Source organism: Haliotis cracherodii, unplaced genomic scaffold (genome assembly GCF_022045235.1).
Source record: "Haliotis cracherodii isolate W230 unplaced genomic scaffold, xgHalCrac1.p SCAF_10, whole genome shotgun sequence".
Classification (NCBI taxonomy): Eukaryota; Metazoa; Mollusca; class Gastropoda; order Lepetellida; family Haliotidae; genus Haliotis; species Haliotis cracherodii.
The window spans coordinates 38,271,623-38,286,318 of NW_027266265.1; the positions used below are offsets into that span (position 1 = coordinate 38,271,623).

The 14,696-nt window shown below is 38.7% G+C and overlaps 1 protein-coding gene across 4 annotated transcripts in view; it reads left to right on the top strand.

The window, feature by feature from the left end:
- Positions 1-14,696, top strand: part of LOC139454358 (protein naked cuticle homolog 2-like) — a 115,226-nt gene that overhangs the window by 65,144 nt on the left and 35,386 nt on the right. The window contains exon 1 of one of the 4 annotated variants that reach the window (XM_071236002.1): positions 9,937-10,080. The exons of 2 other annotated variants lie outside the window; for them this stretch is intronic. In XM_071236002.1, coding sequence (XP_071092103.1) covers positions 9,954-10,080 — 127 coding nt within the window. In that variant the 5' untranslated portion in view covers positions 9,937-9,953. Of the gene's footprint in view, positions 1-9,936; positions 10,081-12,338; positions 12,381-14,696 lie in introns of those variants that run through there. One more of the 4 variants, XM_071236003.1, reaches the window with a different exon arrangement.

The window sequence follows — 14,696 nt, forward strand, 5'->3', positions numbered from 1 at the left end:
CGTGAAATCATCATCAGGAAAATTATGTGTGTTAATTTTAGAAGGGCGAAATGTATTGCGTAATAAAAGATTTCATAGACTATATGATATGTGATGGCCTTGTTAATTTTGATCAATTATCTATGTAATGCCGTAATCAAAAATTGGGGATGGATGGCCTAGCCGTCTAAGACACCAAATTTGTTAAGAATTGTGTCCCTTAGCTGTGCCAGGATCATGTGAGAATCAGGACTTGATCTGTCAGCACCATGCTTGTACTAGAGATCCGACAGGTAGAAGAGCATCAACTCAACTACCATTGTCTCAAAATCCATCATGAGTACTGAATGTCATTTGTAATATGCCATACTGTCCATTTTTGCATGTAAGTTAAACAAATGCATCCAGATACTGTATCGTTTCTCTTCCATGTCTGCAACATGTGTAAGAAAAGTGCTGAGTTATCTCCCCTGGTCTGGTAATCAAGTCCTTGACATTGGACTCAAATCTCTCTAAACCGACCCATGTGTGACTACCTGTAAGATCCTAACTTGTACACCAGGTCAACAGCCTACCTTACTTCGGGATGAACTTCCATCTGAAGGCAACATTCCATTATTGAGTGAGTGAGTGAGTATGGTTTAACGCCGCTTTTAGCAATAATCCAGCAATATCATGGTGGGGGACACCAGAAATGGGATTCACACATTGTACCCATGACGGGAATCGAAACCGGGTCTTCGGCATTACGAGCAAACTTTAAACCACCAGGCTACCCGACCGCACCATATTCCATTATTGATTTAAAAAGCTGTTGAGCCATGTTCAGCACGGTAATCAGAAGGCTGTGCCTCCAAGGATGAGTGAGTGAATGAGTGAGTGAATGTTGATTTACACAATAGTTGTCATCCTGTACATTTGAATAAAATAGCAGTTGTAACAGGACACAGTAAGAGATATTCCACCCCAGTGCGTATTTGTAGGGAAACATCTTTTTGTGAGACAAGAAAGCTAAACTTAGCCAGTTTATGATGTCACTTCACGGCTGTAGTTGATGTAGGAGGCCATGGAAGCCGAAAAAATGGATTGTAGATAAAATAAATTCCAATAAAAAGTCGGTGATGGTAAGGGTTATTTGTATCTGGCATCAGGAGGAAAGAAACAAAGAGAGATAACTCTGATAGGGGTAGACAACTAGGACCATAAGAAACTTGGTAAATGGGAGAAAAGTTTGTTAAGACATTCTGGTAACAGCTGCAGGATTGTGATATACTCCAATGTCAGCTACCTCAGCTGGTCTAATCGAGGTGCCTTTAGGCCAAACACATTCCAGTACCACCAAAATAGATCAGTCTTACGTCTGTAGATAGGGAATGTGATATGAATAAGTTATGATATTGAGGCTAGTTAGGCAAGCTTGGAAATTAGCAACTTAAATATCTTTTCTAATGTGTCAAAAAGTAAAAATAGGATGAAATGATAGCATTTGAAGGTTATTTAAATCAAATGTTACGCCTTTTGTTACAGTGAAAGTTTCCAGAAATTCTGATTTCTCACTCACTATATTAAAAGGGGTGTAGACTCGGGCAAATAGTTGTCCTACATGTTTGAATGAAGATGCTCAATCACCATTCTATGAGTCTATTATGTTGGGGGCGTTGGGGTTGCCTTGTGGTTAAAGCGTTCGCTCGTCACGCCAAAGACCCAGGTTCGATTCCCCAAATGGGTACAATGTGTGAAGCCCATTTCTGGTGTCCCCTGCCATGATATTGCTGTAATATTGCTAAAAAAGCAGCGTAAAACAATACCCACTTACTCACTGTTATTTTAAATTTGATGATGTCTCTATACCAATTAATGACAGCTGTAACATTACATCGGGATAATGTCTCTCACAAATTACAAAATTAAATCTCAAGTCGGACATGAGCATAGTCATTTTTTAAACATTTCAATATTAGTTGGGTCTGCTTGAATACTTAAGAATCAAAGAATATAATGTCATTATTTACATCAAGCCATAACAACATTCAATGGTATTCATCCCGAAGCATTGTTCCCTTCTATTGCCTATTGTTGAAGTGATAAGCCCATTACAATATACGCTATTCAGCTGTGTCATAATATCTCATCTGCGAACCCTTTTATCTTGTCTAGAAGATCATGATTCAGTGTAAAAGCTCTTCTTTGAGTGTAGACATAGTTTCAGCAGGATGGACTGCCCTCACAATGCAGTTACAGGCTGTGTAATTCATGCTTGAAAGGAAATCAGTTATGAGGAATATTAGAAGAGCAATAACTACTGCATTAAAGTATTCAGTGTCGTGTCTAGCTTGACTTGTGTTTGTGGGCCAACAATCATACCTCCGGGGAAGAAGAGTCATAATTGAGGGGGGAGGATCGTCTCCCCTTGACAAGGGATAATGACAGATAATGGCCAAAATACATATGTTTACAGATAAGTTTCATCCTCTTTGTGACTGAAGTCGGAACCAGTAACCATCTCGCCTGCTTCTAATTAGACTGGGTATATGGATATTATGTGGGGCATTCTTTTGTGATTGGAGGCTGAGAATCAATTAGACGAAGTTAATAGCCAGTGGGGAGAGGTAACATTGGAGCTGGCTCTCAGTGGGTCACAGAACAACTTGGGAATATATTGTTGGCAGCCCTTGTGCACCAGGTCCATCACACCATCATTGTGCGCCAGCTTCATCATACCACACAAGGGGCGGTCGGGTAGTCTAGTGGTTAAAGCGTTCACTCATCATGCCAAAGACCCGGGTTTGATTCCCGACATGGGTACAATGTGTGAAGCCCATTTCTGGTGTCCTTGCCATGATATTGCTGGAATATTGCTAAAAGCGGCGTAAAACCAAACTCACTCACTCTTACCACACATCATGCACACCCATGGGGCGGTTGGGTAGCCTAGTTGTTAAAGCGTTCGCTCATGTGGGGTCTGATTCCCGTCATGGGTACAATGTGTGAAGCCCATTTCTGGTGTCCCCCCACCAGTGATTTGCTGGAATATTGCTAAAAGTGGCGTAAATCTATACTCACTCACTCACTCACTCACTCACTCACTCACTCACTCACTCACTCACTCACTCACTCACTCACTCACTCACTCACTCACTCACTCACTCATGCACACCCTGTGGATATTCCGGGTAAGATTAGGTCCTGGCAATCTTTACTTCACTTTATTTTCATCAAATAATAGAAGGGTAGCCTAGTGGTCACATCGCTCACTCATTGTGACAAAAGACCTGCGTTTGAATCCCCATTCTTGGTATTCCCTGCCACAATACCTTCAAGATATTTTAAAAACGGGGAAAAAAAACTGACTGGTGCTATTACCATTCCTGGTATTGCTGCAGTGAAGGAAAGGTTGTGTTGTACCAGGTGGGACTGTGTATTGAACTTCAACCCAGCTGGTGTTTGGTCTCGGCCTGTAGTAATATTGTGTGAAAAGAGACACCACAGGAAGTAGTTCACTGTTAATATGATATTTGTTCCTCACTCGGGAACTCTCTATTTTCAAACAATATATTCCTGTGTTTTTCCACAAGCTAATATTTTCTGCGAGACACATATGGACAACAAATGGGTGCACTTGGGATTGTCCTTTCAGAAAATGCCTTGTTTATATTCATTTCTGATTTGCTGTAAACCTAATCCTCAATGTAAACATACAATTGACTTAATATATTTGTTGTTATCACATGAAAAATGTTGCAGTACTGGAAGGTTTACGTAAACCATTTCGAATGCACAGTCTCAGGTGTATGGCCGTAGGCTAGGGGAATACAGATGGCATGGTGAGCCTTGCACTTAAGACAGGGATATGAGACAGGCTGAAGAAGTCTCCAATTGTTTGATAATAAAATGTCAATAATGTATCGCAGTACCTTTGAAATAAAAAATTAAAAAGAAAAGAATTACCGGGGTATGTGACACACTGTTCTAAAAAATGGAGATAAAACATTTATGCATTTAGAACACACCAATACGAGGGAAAACATGTGCTTCTTATCTTGTATGGATGTTTTTATGATTCATATTGAAAACATGGACAGCTTCCGATCTAGAATATGAGACTGTGAGGTTGTTCTCACTGCTTCTTCTATCTAAAACTATTCCTTTTGAATTGTTATTGTGGCCAACCAAGGAAATCTTGAGTTTGTTGTAGTTATGCTTGATGACATTGGATTTAATGGGGATTATTTTTAATTCATTTCAAACTGACAATTCATTTCAAACTGACAATTCGTTACAGGTTTTAGGAGAAATGTTGCATCAATTTAAGCATACATTACATATGGAGTTATGCTCTTAAAGCAGACTATTATTATTGTTATTATGTACAAGTTAGATTAATCCCCACCTGAAATATGTATTTCTCACAAACTAACCTATAACCAGTGTTTTGTGTAATCTGTTGTGTTTTGAATAAAACTCTTTCATGTGGGGAGGCGTTAAACAAATCAGCTTCCCATCAGATAGAGAACTTATTCACTATAATTGGACAAAAGTGTAGTCTACTGCTAAGAATCACATTACAAGTAATAAAGGTTGTAATGTTCATAGAAACACATTTACGTCCAACTGGCTTTGAAGTCTCTAACTTTGACGGCATGCACACACAGAGCTTTCATTCAAGATCTGCAAAGGGACTGCTCCAAGCTTTATCCTTTGAACTTAAAGTCGACAGTGCCACCCGAAGAATGAGAGTTTCCATCCTCCTAATGAAAAGAGTGTAATGAGGGCAGCGACTCTGTCTCGAGTTAGAACAAATATACACTGGAGAGGTGAGCCATGGCCGATGTATAGATAATCACCCAGACCAGACAGCCAGCTAACTGCATTGTAACCAGTTGTGCCCAAGCAGTATTTAGTCTAATAGGACTAAGTGGCAGCCATTTTGATATACTAGATTCTTGAAAAGAAACTTGAGAAGTTTATCCGTTAAATCAGTTCTGATAAGTGTTCTGAAAAGGACTATGTTTGTAGTCTGATATTTCATGTTTCATTTGTTTATTTTGTTTCAATTAGTTAAGGGATGTAGATATCAAGTTGAAAACAGAGAGTGTCTGTGTCATGTATATATACGTTAAATTGGAATAGTTTGGGTAAGGAAGTTTGAAATTTAAAAAACAAATTAAGGATGTGAATTTTCAGAGATTGTAGTATAGTCCCAAAAGCTTAGAAGTGAGAAGTGTAGGGATATTGTTGCAGGAGCATAATCTGAATATTGACACTGCTCTAGACTATAATTACCCCCTCGTTTATTGAAGTCCTCGTGTTCCGGGGATCTTGTGCACTGTTCAGTGCAGCTGGACACCAGTCACTGTAATTTAGTTTGTGTGGTCACATTGTCAGCCACCATCTAAATTGCCATAATTTGGTGTCGTTGAAGGAGTAATTACGGGTCTCTAGCAGGATTGCTGCTATTTCGAGTGATGGTATTCACATTATGGTAGACTCATCTCGATTCTTGACAGGACTTTAGTTACAGACACTCGCAAAATATTTGGCCGGGTTGTATTTTTATAATACTAGGCTGTTTAATGTGCACATTCTTAATCTTTGTGTGGGCTTTGACTTCGAAGGGAATTCTGCCAGCCTATATGTCCCCATATAAGGGTAATGCTATTTTTCAGGGCATTATCATTTGCAGAAGTCTGAGGTCTTCCATGAACTGCCAGACGAAGGAGGGCAGTTGAAAAAACCCGAGGGTTTCTGCAAATGATAATGCCCTGAAAAATAGCATTGCCATCATTATAGCTAAAATGGATGGAATTTGTTATCAAATGAAAAGAAACAACAATATCGGTTTTGAAACATTAACTGCAATCAATACGAATGTCACTTACCCTCTTTTACAAATATGGAAACGTCATAGATTAAACCAGATGACGTCACTATTGAAGATGACGCCACCTAGCCCTATCCTGTGACGTCACCTAACAATGGGCGTGATAATGGCCCGTCGTCAAGGAATATTAGGGCATTATCAAGTTACAGTGGCCCATTCATTTTTGACATTTAATGATAATTCTATCCATTTTAGCTATAATGTGTGATATACTGGAAGAGGTTTGTTGTAGAGTTTCTGTGTGGTCCCTGGATGATGTGATTAACGTCCCCATATTGGATCTCTGTATCTTATGGATGTTCAGTGATTGAATCGGCTATATCAGCACTAGTGTTTGGACAATGCATCGGTGGATAGTTATTTTTTTTACTTTTCGATACAAGTATCGATCACAGTCACACAAAGTAGAGAGTATCGATTCTTACCCTAAATGTATTCTTTAGTAAATGTTCCACCAAACACCAAGTACTGGTGATAATGCTTAGTGAAAATGTAAATATTTTTGTCCATTGCACCATACTGTAAATCGGTAGTGTGCCAGGTGTTTGGCCATCCTGTCTAAGAAACAGATGGCGTCCACTCCACAGATAAGAGCACATGCAAGTATCGCCATACATTTTGGATCGTAAGCAAGGTATTTATTGCACCCTTCTATTTCTTAAAAAACACAAGTTTGTGACCCCAGATATACCTGCCTGAAGACATGCTGGCCCCCTCTAGGCAGTAAGTCTTATGTCCAACCAGACTTCCCCACCTTGCAGCTCCCCCTCCTGGCAGCTCCCCCTCCTGGCCTCAACATTGCTCCAGTAACCACTTCCTGATCAACTCCTTAAGGTCCCCATTGAAGGAGAACACAAAAAACAAACCCAATTAGAATCTTTCTGCCAGTTGTGACCATGTTAAGATGTCTTCTGTTCTCAAAGGCCTTGCAGGCAACGGAGACCAAAGTCAGAATCTCCCTGACACCTAGGGGGACATGGCTTCTTCTTTGTTTATTCCTCTTTGATACATTATGAAGGTCAAGTCGAAGGTAAATGGTCATCCGTGGGGGTATAAGTGCACATGATACTATCTCACCATCACTCAGCTTCTAAGACAAGCTGCAATATAACCCTCATGAGATGGGCTCCTGTTCCTCTTCTAATTTGAGGTTTCTTTTTGTTCCGACATGGCGTGTATAAGAAGCAAAGGTCTCTTTCAGAAACACGAAGACTTGTGCTCCCTCAGATAGAAGTTCTCACTGTCAAGTTGCCGTTGTGTTGACATCGATGAAAGTGGCTTGGTGTTTTGTTTTGAGTAAAAAGAAAGAAGCCCTTTATGAGTCGAATACAAATGTCTGCAGGGGAAGGTTTCATATTGGCATCGCTGAGAAATATGCTGAAGTCATGAACACATTTGAGACATGAATACATTATTCATGATTTGATGCAGGGTAAATATATACTACTCAATAGAACACCCGATTTTTACATATTACTATAGTTAATCTGTCATGTGATGACAAGTGCCATACAGATTAACCATAGTAGTATCAAAGAATCCAGTGTTCTTAAACTTCTTGTGAGTAGTATATATGTATATATGCACGTGGTCAGGTAATCAGCTGATTCAACCCCTGATTATTCAAGTTTTGTCAAATGAGTGAGTATATTTTTACGCCTCATGTAGCATTAATTATACATATCATGGCAGAGGGAGACCAGAAATAGACTTGACACATGTAGGGAATCAAACCCAGGTCTTGGCATGACGAGCCAACACTTTAACCACTAAGCTACCCAACCTCCCCCTTTGTCGGATGATGACAGTCAAGTGGCTCTTCACATTTAAGATCTGGTTTCTTTCAGACATACCTGTGAAGATCCGCAGTAGAATAGGCCTTCAGCAACCCATGCTTGCTGTAAAAGGTGACTATGTTTGTCGTAAAAGGCGGCTTACAGGATTGGGTGGTCAGGCTCTCTGACTTGGTTGATGCATGTCATCGTATCCCAATTGCGTAGATCAATGCTGATGATGTCAATCACTGGACTGTCTGGTCCAGACTCGATTATTTACAGATGGCCGTCATATAGCTGGAATATTGCCGAGTGTGGTGTTAAACAACAAACAAACTTTCAGACAATATCATTACAGATTTTTGGAGTCGGTGGGTCGAAAAAATATAAATAAAAAATCCAATTTAAATATATATTTTTTAATCTTCTCACGATTCCTCATTATTGGTTGTTTTGAAGTTTTCAACAGGTTTAATTATAGTATTTTAAATAATTTATTTATGTTGATAGTGCCAGTAAATGAGTTATTTAATTTTTTTAAACATTTTACTTATTTGTGGTTGGCAGAATAAATAACCCGCTGCTTTTCATTTTTTTTTTTTTTTTTAACATTTCAATTTTTTGGAGTCTGTGGATTTGTTAACCACATTTAGAAAAAGTCTGGCTAATTCACACTGCTGACGACAAGCAAGACTATTGGGTGTGAAACATTCCGAACATAGCTGTTAAACAACCTGAATTATTGAAGCCCACTTGCCTGTGGTTATGTAACCCTGTGTATCACAGATATCAAGAAATGATCCACAATTTCAAGGGAGATGGTGTCTTAGGATGGAATATTCCCCCCCACAGACTGCCCGGATATTTATACTCAGATGTATTTTCAACAAACTCTTTCCGCTTATGTTTCATTAATGCGTTTGTATGACAAGACATAGCCACACTGTCAAGATGGATTGTGAATAGCAAGAGTAACCACCACAAACACGTTACATGGTGAGCTTTGTACTGTAACCGACTGATATTGATCACAATGCAGTATTTGTATTGTGACTGGCGAGGCTGCTACATCAACGGCGACGTCGATACCTACAACAGTCGTGCAAGGAGAGAGACCGAGAACACTCAAGTGGTTTCTAGGCTTCATTGACAGGTATTGAACGTCATAATTGTCAGCACTGAGGCCGTGTTATTTGAGATAACACGACAACTAGGTGTACATAAATTTCATAGTGAATCATTACATGGGACAAAATTTGTCTCCAATGGCTAATGACTCAAGGTCAGCGCGACCTCTGATGGAATTTATGCAAATCAAATAATGTGTTCTCATTAATCGGCAACAGTGTGTTACATGTTATTACAAATTGGAATGATCAAGTGTAAAAAACAATCTTAGAAAGACAAATTTTGATTTATATACCGGTTTGTTGTGTTATGAGGAGTTTTATGTTATGGAAAGAGACATTAAAAGCAATCCCCTTTCTGGAAAATAATTTATTTACAAACAATGATTGATATCGACAAAGTGAGAGAACAGGCAGAATGAATGTGTTTTCTTGAGATATGGATTTTAGAGTGTCTTCAGAAGCAGAGATTTATTATTGATGTTGATCGTCAGGGACTTCGCAAATGAAACATCTTCATTTAACACTTCAGACTAAAACTTATTCAAGTTCAGATTCCTACGGTAATCAGCCATTGAACTTCAGAAAATTCTGTTCTAAAAGATATCTCACTGAGTCGGGAAAAAACACAAGGAAAAACTTAAGTGGATGCATTTGAATTATTGATGAATCTTTCTTTAAATTATGAAAGGCATCTAGGAGAATTGTGGAAGAGCGCTGGAGTGTAGCTGTTTGGACAGACTGGAGAAGGCAGAAACAGTGTTGAGTCTTTGGTTAGCGTTGGCATGACATTAGTTGAAGACGTGAGGGGGATACCATTCTAGGAGGAAGCAGGCTGATGAATCTAAACATGTTGACATTGATTGAATTTTAAATTTTGACAGCTCCATTAACTGTTATTACAGTGGAGGGGTGAGCCAATATGGCTATATCGCCTGGAACACTGAGCGGAATATAGCTATTTCACCCCCAACACTGGCGAAGGATGTGTGCATGCCCGTCTTTACGATAATCGTTCATGTGACCATTCATCTGATACAATCTATGTCCTAATGGAACTTCCATTCACTTCTGAATGGTTCAGCTGTCAGCCATGTTGAACTACAGCCAGGCAGGGATGGGAAGGAGGGATATTGTGATTGAACAGTTGTGAAGTCAGCTCGTGTGGGTTGGTTGGGCTGTACGTGGTGGATGGTTGATACTGCAGAGAGGGAGGGTTACTCGGGGAGGAAGATAGTCCTGATCCGGCTGTACCGATTCTGTACTGGTTCCACCACGAGTATGGCAGAATGTCTGGCGCTTCTGTACCGCTGTAACAGTAAGAAGGAATTATATAATCATATAGTGATATTACTTCATGCTTGTGGCGTTGCATGTGAACACCGGTGTTGTCGGAGGGCTGTGAGAGTGGCTTTATAGCAGCTGTGGGAGCGACTGTTGGTATCTGTTCCTGTGCTCCTGAGTATCATGTGTTTAATATTGGCCACTGATGATTGACAAGAGTTGGTATGCCATTTCTACACATTCATTTGACAGTGATTCCATGGCCAGTTTTACAAACTGCTCTCTATATGTTTTTTGTTAAGTAATAAAATATGTAGAGGATATACAAGTTTATTGTGAGGCCATTGAGATGTTTTTACAAGGAATACTACCTTGTTTGTACTCTTTGTTTATGGAAAGGATGTGAATATTTATTATGTAATTTGAATTGTGGGTCGGCATTTCAGTGCATTCGACGATGCGGTAATTCCTCTTAACACAACATTTTCACTGTAAGTCAGTCTGATCTGTTTCTCTTGTATATCGCAGCAAAGTAAGATAGACTGGTATTATGTTCATCTGGGAAGGCTGGCAAGAATAGATTTATCAGTTCTGTAGCTGTGCGGCAGACATGTTATCTTTGTACGTATTTGCAATGTAAATATATTATGTTGTTTGTGTACACAGTATCTTAGTCAACAAAATCACTCAAGCTGTCATGTGAAGGAGTGGATTTTCTGAGTTCGTTTTAAATTCAGTTAATTGCCTCATTCCATTTAATCAGTTTGACACCCTCCACTAATATTCTTAAAAGAGGATAATTCTCTTGGAAAAGGAATGTCGTGAGAAAATATTTCAAGTGGCCTTGATGATAATTGTGTTTAGTGCCTATGCAAGGTATTATCGATATCGCTGTTGATGTAGATGTCCAATGGCGGCATCTGCTGTTGGAGCTTGTATTGTTCTATGTCTAGGTCAAGTGACAGATGCTACTTGTATGATGACACAGTCAAGTGATTTCGACATCAGCGTTCATTGACTCACTCACATACAGGCATGTTGATATAGTTCCGGTTGTGCCGTCCTTTTGAAGCTTCATATTAAAATTTTGTTAGTGATTCCATTTACATATTGATAGAAAAGTTCAATCAGTAGTGTTCAATTTATCGTAACTTTGTTATTTTGTGTTATTTTGTTTTAATTCAGGAGTTCATATCAGTGAAACACAGATAATCATCTCTGATTAATATTTCATTGTTATGATATTGAGGTTCGTTGAGTAATACTTATTATTCTGATTTGGACGCTTTTGTAGAAGTGTTGATAGTTGTTCTGTTAGTACTAGGTCATTATTTCGCGACTAAATTTCTGTGGAATTCTGCTGATCATGTAAGTATTTTTATGATAGTACCGGAGGTATTGTTTCCTAGTGACCTCATGGTAAGTTAAATTAGGGCAGAATAGATCTCATGTACCTCATGCTTTTCATAAATAGTTCTTCAGCAACCCATGCTTGCTGTTAAAAGCAACTATGCTTGTCGTAAGAGGCGACTTATGGTATCTGGTGGATAGGCTTGTCAGGCTTGTGGACTTGGTTGATGCATGTCATCGTATCCCTAATCGATGCTCATGATGTCAATCGATGGATTGTGTGTTCCAGGCTTGATTATTTACAGACCGCCGACATATAGCTGAAATATTGCTGAGTGCGGCATTAAACAATAAACAAAACAACAACAAAAATCATGTATGAGTATGGGTGGTGGGTTCGCCTAGTGGGTAAAGTGTTCGACTCGGGTTCGATTCCCCACATGGTACAATGTGTGAAGCCCATTTCTTGTGTCCTCAGCTGAAATATTGCTAAAACCAGTGTAAAGCCAAACTCACTCACTCACTCATAAATGAGCATTTGATGGAAACAATGTAAGACCTGATTGATTACATTATTGCTTGTTCTGTCAACCACTGATTACCCCGTAAGTTGGTCGTTTCCAGGGTTCAATTGCACAAAGTGATCTTAGTGCTACAATGATCGCAACTCCCATACTTTCATATAGACTTACGACAGTCTTAGGGGTAGAATCGCTTACAGCAAGTGAACCTAGTTTGTCCCGACTCATTATTCACTCACTCAGCCGTCCAGCAGTTTCAGAATTGGAAACAGTTCTTCCTGTATATCTCAATGAGTAGAGGTCGGTCTGAAGTGTACCATTGTTGTGTATAGGGATGTTGTGCAGCGGGATGTTGTGCCTAGCTCTAACAATAAATTGTGACTATGATTCATATCCTCAGTGAATCATTGTGTAAGTCTTGTTAGAATGGGTTGTTTTGCCAGTACTGGTCGTGTCGTGGCTGGTGAGTACAGATATTGCCGTCTTTGATAACGCCTATAGAGGACATTGGGGTTAAATGCTGGGTTGTCAGTAAGTGCATGATACTTTATCCATTTCTTTATTTCATGAAAAGTAGGATGGAGTTGTGACTGTCATGGAGGTCAGTGTTACAGTGTAGTGCATTGACATTGTCACAAGTCTATGGCGATATGGAAGTTACGACTGTCGTAAGTCTGTGTTAGATACGGAGTTACAACTATTGTAAGTATAGGTTATGGTATTGGAGTTACGACTTTCATAAATGTATGTAATGGTACGGGGGTTACGACTGTTGCAGGTATGTGTTACGGTACAGGAGTAATGAGAGTCGTTAGTCTATGTTATGTCTAAAGTATGCAATTCACAGTACAGAGTTATGTCCCTTACTATTTCAAGGATCAGTACAGAGTTATGTCCCTTACTATTGGTTCAAGTCTCAAGCAACATAAGCATGCATTTGCTGCACCAATGTGCTACACTTAAGGTTTTTCCTCACATATGAAGGTGACATGTTGTCATATAACTGAAATGCTTCACATGAAGCTTACATACCATTATATAACTGAAATACTCCACACGAAGCTGACGTTCCATTATATAACTGAAATACTCCACACGAAGCTGACATACCATTGTATAACTGAAATACTCCACATGAAGCTGACATACCATTATACAACTGAAATACTCCCACATGAAGCTGACATACCATTATATAACTGAAAGAAGCTTACATACCATTATATAACTGAAATACACCACATGAAGCTGACATGAAGCTTACATACCATTATATAACTGAAATACTCCACATGAAGCTGACGTTCCATTATATAACTGAAATACACATGAAGCTGACATACCATTATATAATTAAAATACTCCCACATGAAGCTGACATACCATTATATAACTGAAATACTCCACATGAAGCTCACATACCATTATATAACTGAAATATTCCAACATGAAACTGAAATACCATTATATAACTGAAATACACCACATGAAGCTGACATACCATTATATAACTGAAATACTCCACATGAAGCTGACATACCATTATATAACTGAAATACACCACATGAAGCTGACATACCATTATATAACTGAAGTACACCACATGAAGCTGACATACCACTATATAACTGAATTACTCCCACATGAAGCTGACATACCATTATATAACTGAAATACTCCCACATGAAGCTGACATACCATTATATAACTGAAATACACCACATGAAGCTGACATACCATTATATAACTTAAATACTCCTACATGAAACTGACATACCATTATATAACTGAAATATTCAACATGAAACTGACATACCATTATATAACTGAAATATTCAACATGAAACTGACATACCATTATATAACTGAAATACACCACATGAAACTGACATACCATTATATAACTGAAATACTCCACATGAAACTGACATACCATTATATAACATACCATTATATAACTGAAATACACCACATGAAGCTGACATACCACTATATAACTGAAATACTCCTACATGAAACTGACATACCATTATATAACTGAAATACTCCACATGAAACTGACATACCATTATATAACTGAAATACACCACATGAAACTGACATACCATTATATAACTGAAATACACCACATGAAACTGACATACCATTATATAACTGAAATACTCCTACATGAAACTGACATACCATTATATAACTGAAATACTCCACATGAAACTGACATACCATTATATAACTGAAATACTCCACATGAAACTGACATACCATTATATAACTGAAATACACCACATGAAACTGACATACCATTATATAACTGAAATACACCACATGAAGCTGACATACCATTATATAACTGAAATACACCATATGGCTGTTTACTGTGTTGTTATTAAAATGAGACATGGCTGTTTACGACTGAAGACTGATGATACATGGGTATTGTCAGCCCCACCTGCAATGCTTCCACACTAAACACACTGTAAGTGTACGACCTCATAAACTTGCATCTGATGAACTGTGTTTTGTATTGGCCATGACTTAAAGAGGTTTAAACATCACCTCCCCATCTCAGTGCTTTTATCAGGGGAAGTTTATGACGGCTCTGGTCTCTTATCATGGGCTGCTTGGTAAATGATGATCATGGTCTAGTCCAAGGATGGTTACAATCTGATTTATCATGTTGTAATAACTGTCAGAAGAGGCAATATTAATCTGCATATCTTAAGCCAAGCATCTCAAGTTGCACATGTCGTCTATATCTTTGTAAGTTAATACTTGTGTC